Below are 6,000 nucleotides of genomic sequence, written 5' to 3' on the forward strand. Positions count from 1 at the left end.
AAAGCCTTGCGACTCCACATGTTACAGTGGATAACCTCGGTCGTTGGGAACCGAATTGTTGGGGTTAAACCAATAACAGAGTAACGACATCATTGATATCCACATGTAGATCAGAGCCATAAGTTAAAAGACCGTCCCTGGCCCCTCCGATTGTTGCATCTTCTAGACTAATTCCTTCCACTATACTCCCACCCAACAAGATGTCCTCCATCGCCACAAACCACGGCCTCATGCCAGGTTCCAAACCAGAAGACCTAACAGCCTGGTACCTAGTCATCAACGCCCTCTGGGCCTACGCATTCTCCTCGGCCCGCGGGCTCAAAATGCTCTACAAGATCGACAACCAAGTCAGCCCGCGCGGCGATCTCGACAAGTACGGCCCCCGCGCCGTCTCAGAGGGCAAACTCACCCAAGCCCAGCTCGAGCGGCTGAAGCGCAATGAAGCAGCCCACGCAAACTCAATGGACCATTTCCCTGTCTTTGCCACGGCACTCATCCTGGCAAAGGTTGCGGGGCTGCCGACTGCGGATGTGAACTTTGCGGCGCTGGCGTATACCGGGTTGAGGTTTGCGTTTTGGGGGAATTATGTGTTTAGTGCGACGTTTGGGTGGGCGGCGCTGAGGCCGTTGTTTTGGTGGGGGAGTAATATTGTTTGTTTGAGGTTGATATGGCGCGCTGGGAAGGTGTTTAATGGTGTTGCGTGAGAGCTTCATTGAGATGTATGTTTGATACATTCTGAGGGACAGTGCATAAGGTGATGATCAGTATGATATCAATATTCGGGTCTCAGTATTATACGAATTGATGAATGTCAAGCAGTGATGCCGATTCCACACAGTCTCAAGGTTAATCAAGATCTGTAATGGCCAAGTTAGATGGTAATTTCATTACTGAAGCAAGACAACGGCTGCGTATGCAGATGCCAGTAAGTTTCCGCAGCCTGGATGGCGGTCTTAGTTACTATTCACTCCTATCAAATTAAGAGGCAACTCACAGATTCCGGATTTGGTCTATTTGAAGCCTTATACTTGACATGGCAGACGTGGATACCTTTCTTCCCAACCTCCCGTCCCAGACTACGCGACAAAGCAACTAGGGCACCCTCGTTGATCTCATCCGAGTAGGAATTCCCAGACGCCCCGGAAAATATCAACGTAGGGGGATACCCCGACCCATCGGCGTGATTTAGTAGTAGCGGTAGTGTCTGCCGAGAAAAGGCGTAGGCATTTTTAATTGGTGATATGGCGTTTTGGCGAAAATCGACAGCAGTCTGCTCGAGAAAGCCGGAAGCTACAATTGGGTCATTCCGCAATTGGAATATTGCCGCGGCGCATCGATTGCCAAAACGGCGGGTAATGGTGGAAATAGGGGTAGAGAGTTCGGTGCTGGAGAGGTCTGCTTTGAATACTTCTACCTCTCCGTCTGCATCTTGGACTGCTTTCACCGGTTGATCTGGGTTGTGTTGAGCATCGCAGAGGAATGCGATGGGGTAATGAGGTGCAAACCGCAGAGCGATTTGAGTGTCGGTTTCAGTGCCTGTTCTGTTAGATGAATGTAATGAATCGAGGAGAGGCTTACCAGTGGCCAGTATAAGCACAAAGGGCGACATGGTGACGGTTGAGAAGGATCTCAGCTTGACAGCTGGTTGCAGTTATACACTTATTAAGGATCATATGAAATGGTTATAAATGCGTCATAGATTAGTGATCAGCCTCGGCAACCCTAACTGCATCTTGGCTGCTATAAAACCAGATACTCGTCATATTACTTCACCCATAACTGAAATGGACCAACCCTTCGCCATCATAGCCGGAGTCGGCAAGTAGCCCATCACCTCCGGATTCCCCTTACTGACTATTCAAGGCGCCGGAACTGGTGCCGCACTGGCCCGGAAATTCGCCAAACAGTACCCCGTCGCACTACTGGCAAGGTCCACGGATTTCGCTCGCGAGCTGGCCTCCGAGATCGAGGCAGACGGGGGTACCGCTGCCAGCTACCAGGTTGATATCTCGGATGAGGCCAGCGTGGAGCTCGCCTTTAATGGTATAAAAGAACGGTTCGGAACAAAATGCGCAGCCGCCATTTTCAACGCCAGCAGTCGACCATTTCCCAAGCCGTTCTTGTGGCAGTCTGACGATGACCTAAGCAATGCTCTTGATATTTCTGTGTGCGTAATCTTTCAAAACGATATGCGGAGTTGCTGACTAGTACGGAACAGAACCGGGGCATATCTCTTCGCCCAGGCCGCACTACCCCTTCTTCTATCCGCTAGAAGCGGCGGTACAGATCCAGATATGATTCCCACAATAATATTCACCGGGGCCACAGGCTCCGTGAAAGCAAACGCCTGGATGCAGCCATTCGCCATCTCCAAGCACGCACTCAGAGCACTGACACAAACTCTCGCCCGCGAGTTCGAGCCGCAGGGGGTGCATGTTTCGCATGTGATAATCGACGGCGTCATTCGTATGCCTTTGACGTGGTGGCTGAAGCCGTTTTCATCTTGGGACGCTAAGCTGGACCCTGCTGCTGTAAGTTGGAGATTCGAGATAGCATTGCTTGTTTTGCTGATGTTTGTGCAGATTGCGGATAGTTACTGGTATCTTCATACGCAACCTTTGGCTCATATGACACCCGAACTTACTATTCGGCCGTATTGTGAGACTTGGTAGTATAGAATTGACAATGAAAACCGTATAGATTGGGTGATTTGATTCCCAATCCTAGGCGTAGACGATGTATAGCGGAGAAGCGGCATGTTTGTAAGCGTTCCCGGGAAGCCAATTATACGATGCCTGCCACCTAGACTATAAAGAAATAATAATCCTTAGCTGTGTTCCACAAGTTAATATGTATTACGGAACAGCCGAAGTATGCATGAGTGGACCCTGTCGGCTTCGGCTGCAACCTTATCATGACCACCGGCATCGGCTTCAACTCCCGAGTCGGGTCTGCCGAGGAGGTTGGAACTTTCATTCAGTCTGCTTTAAGTCTCTAACGTTAGACCAAACAAATCATTGCTCTCCTTCCCTGACGTTTAAACATGTCTACCCAAAGCCATGCCGACACCCACACCGGAAAATGTCTATGCGGAGGAATCACTTTCACAGTTCAAGGCCCGCCGAACGCCGTTTACTGCTGCTACTGTAAAGACTGTAGCTTAGGCGCCGGGGGACCCTGCCAGATAGTACGTTGCCAATAAGACACCAAGCAATGAATGAACCTTTGCGATCTTACAATAATTAGACAGCAAGTTACCCTTCATCCGAGTTCACATTACAAGATGCAGATGGCCTAGCTACCAGATTCGCAATCCCCGGGACTGTCAGTGGAAAGCCAAAGGATAAGTACTTCTGCAGGCGCTGTGGATGTACTCTATTCACGATTCCGTTTGCTGTGGGCCTGAAGGAGATTGTTATTCGGCCGGCTTTGGTTGAGAATGGGTACGTACTATTTTCAAGACAAGGTTTACTGTGTTAATTGTAGGGGATATAGGTTACATATATTCAGGCCGTCTATTGAATGTTTTGCTGAACGACGCCCGGAGTATTTTTCTGCTTGTGAGAATGCTGTGCAGTATCAGACGTCTTGAGTGCTATACCAAGTATATTTGCAATTCCTTGGCTTCGTTATGGCTTTATATGCCTCTGAAAAAAATCCACAAAGTCAAAGATACTCCTCTTAAACCTCCTCTTAAATGTCCCATCAGTCCTATTCACAGTTTGCAGCCCATACTGCTCCTCAAAGCTCCCCCACTCATTATTATCAATATAACTCTACAGCCCTGAGTATCTCACTCAGAAATCCCTCGTAGTATAAACTCCTTTCAAGGTCAAACCGCTGCGCATCCCCCGACCGCTCCGCCTCGCCAAACGGGTTAAACCCAAACTCGCACACCATCACACCACCAGCAGGCCGGAACGTATCCCAGACATACTTGAGCTGCTGCCGGACATACTGCGGCGCAAGTGCAGAGTATGCACTCCCTGCATGCCCCAACAACCATCCGTCCGCTTGCACAGGGGTCGTGGTAACGCACTACGCCCAGGCGGTGCCAGACGGGCTCTCTGCGCAAGCTTCGATTCCTTCTTCTGCTGGAGCCGCGAACTGCGCGACGTACGGATCGAAGGCCCAGAAATCCATCGTCGATAAAATCAGGGAGTAAGGAATTGTTGTTAATAACTGGGAATATGACCATAGCAGTCACCTAGGGCTAGACAGTCCTAAACTACGGGGGGTCATACCAAACAGGAAGTCAACAACTAGCCATAACATCACTAAATATCCCTGAATATGATTCCAATTTACTATCCACGTTATATGCGACTTCAGTGCCAAAGGGAAAAATAATAAAGGGAGACATTGGCTTATTTACCAATTCCCCCGCTCAGTGGTAGTTCTTCGATCCGAAGCAAGCACGCTCAGGCACGGGCGAACGGACGACCAGACTCAACACGAGCTCTGTGCAGATCTTGGCCTGGTTGCAGAAGCATGAGACAAGGCTGCAGAGGACCCATCCAGCTCTCGTATTCAGCCCATGTGGATAGACGAACACAACAAAACTTGGAAAGATTGACGATCCTCGTATCGATCGGCTCGTGCGGATCGAAGCGAGATGAAGGACCATTTCTATATTTATCTGTTCCTCGTATTCTTAGAAATCCAACCGAGGCTGAGAGTACAAAGTAAACTATTTAAAGCTCGCAATTCCTGTGCAGTTCAAACCACAGATCCCAAGTCATTCAATCATCACCATGCGAGTCAGCACAATCTTCACAGCCCTAACAGCGGCCGCCACCGCGCTGGCCCAGATCCCCTCATCCAAGCGCTTCGATCTCTCAACGCCCTCCCACGACCTCTGGCGACACAAGAAAACTGCCGCCTACACCGTCCAGCAATCCATGACCTTCGACAATGTCAACCGCCGCCTCTTCATCGTCAACCGCCGCGACGGGACCAGCACCACCTCGGGCGACCTCACCATCAGCGAGGTCGATTTCTCCGGGAAACTGCTCGGATCCATGGACCTGATCGCCTGCGGACACGGGGTGAACATCGCCGCCGAACCCGTCGGCAAGGAGACATATATCTGGTCCGAGACTGACGCCGCAAAGAGCGGGTACGGGACGGCGCTGTGGCGGTTTAAATTCGAGGACGGCAAGACGCTGGATAGTTCCAAGGACGACAGGGAGCGGATTAAGCCACTGGACGACAAGTTCGAGCGCGGCACGGCGACGATTGATCCTGTCTACGAGCGGTTCGTTGCGCGGTATCAGTACAAGGGGAAGATGAATATTGCTGTTTGGCCGCTTGACGATGCGAAGGAGGGCAATTTCTCGAGCCCGCTGGTTGATTGGGAGATTCCTAATGTTAAGGATGATCTGGGTGCGATGACTGGTGTGAACCAGGGCTATGCTGTGTATGGGCAGTATCTTTATATTCTCACTGGGGAGTCGTACGAGGCGAGTGGGGGGAAGCTCAACTCAGAGGTCTTGTCAATGGATCTCAATACTGGGGAGCTGGTTCAGGGCCCTGTTGTCACGAAGGCCGGATCGACGCTGGAGTTTCGTGAGCCTGAGGGTCTGGCGATCTACAAGACTGAGGATGGCGAGGCGCGTCTCTTCTTGGGATTTTCGTCTGGGAAGGCTGGTGACCGCCGCAGTAATCTGTTCTATAAAAACGTGTTGGTATAGATTCATTCAAGGACTCCATTTAGGCTTGTCGTATATAGTTTATCCAGTATACTATAGTGAAATTCTAGAATAGTTTTTCAGTAAAGCACGTTTACCCTGGCTGACAGACCAGCCATCATAATGCCATAATGCCACCATATAAGGTTTGTGTAACCAGAAACCAAGTAAACCACTGTTAATCTTCAAGTTATGATAGGGCAGGTCTTAGCCCTCCTTAGTGTATACCGCTTCCACGCTCTCATTCGTGGGTCCCCAATGTGGGTGTCAAAGAAAGATGGTTATACAACGACCAGCTGGGTAGCAATTC

The 6,000-nt window shown here is 50.2% G+C and overlaps 5 protein-coding genes across 5 annotated transcripts; 4 read left to right on the top strand and 1 right to left on the bottom strand.

The window, feature by feature from the left end:
- Positions 1-230: 230 nt before the first annotated feature.
- Positions 231-704, top strand: ASPVEDRAFT_133708 (MAPEG family protein; the record flags this gene model as incomplete). Its single annotated transcript, XM_040807056.1, has 1 exon — positions 231-704. The coding sequence occupies one exon, from the start codon at positions 231-233 to the stop codon at positions 702-704; it is 474 nt and encodes a 157-aa protein (XP_040669130.1).
- Positions 705-871: 167 nt separating this feature from the next.
- ASPVEDRAFT_151896 (uncharacterized protein) lies at positions 872-1,609 on the bottom strand (the record flags this gene model as incomplete). Its single annotated transcript, XM_040808278.1, has 3 exons — positions 872-940; positions 995-1,536; positions 1,579-1,609. 3 exons carry the CDS (start codon positions 1,607-1,609, stop codon positions 872-874), a joined length of 642 nt encoding a protein of 213 aa, XP_040669131.1.
- A 79-nt stretch (positions 1,610-1,688) lies between these two features.
- ASPVEDRAFT_151897 (uncharacterized protein) lies at positions 1,689-2,672 on the top strand (the record flags this gene model as incomplete). Its single annotated transcript, XM_040808279.1, has 4 exons — positions 1,689-1,758; positions 1,864-2,167; positions 2,219-2,531; positions 2,583-2,672. 4 exons carry the CDS (start codon positions 1,689-1,691, stop codon positions 2,670-2,672), a joined length of 777 nt encoding a protein of 258 aa, XP_040669132.1.
- A 283-nt stretch (positions 2,673-2,955) lies between these two features.
- On the top strand, positions 2,956-3,658 carry ASPVEDRAFT_732392 (GFA family protein). The gene is made up of 3 exons (XM_040816197.1): positions 2,956-3,187; positions 3,247-3,443; positions 3,496-3,658. Exons 1-3 carry the CDS (start codon positions 3,044-3,046, stop codon positions 3,590-3,592), a joined length of 438 nt encoding a protein of 145 aa, XP_040669133.1. The 5' UTR covers positions 2,956-3,043; the 3' UTR covers positions 3,593-3,658.
- Positions 3,659-4,737: 1,079 nt separating this feature from the next.
- On the top strand, positions 4,738-5,737 carry ASPVEDRAFT_42882 (uncharacterized protein). Its single transcript, XM_040812683.1, has one exon. It carries the CDS (start codon positions 4,755-4,757, stop codon positions 5,691-5,693), a length of 939 nt encoding a protein of 312 aa, XP_040669134.1. The 5' UTR covers positions 4,738-4,754; the 3' UTR covers positions 5,694-5,737.
- Positions 5,738-6,000: the final 263 nt, after the last annotated feature.

This window comes from Aspergillus versicolor (genome assembly GCF_001890125.1).
Source record: "Aspergillus versicolor CBS 583.65 unplaced genomic scaffold ASPVEscaffold_6, whole genome shotgun sequence".
Classification (NCBI taxonomy): domain Eukaryota; kingdom Fungi; phylum Ascomycota; class Eurotiomycetes; order Eurotiales; family Aspergillaceae; genus Aspergillus; species Aspergillus versicolor.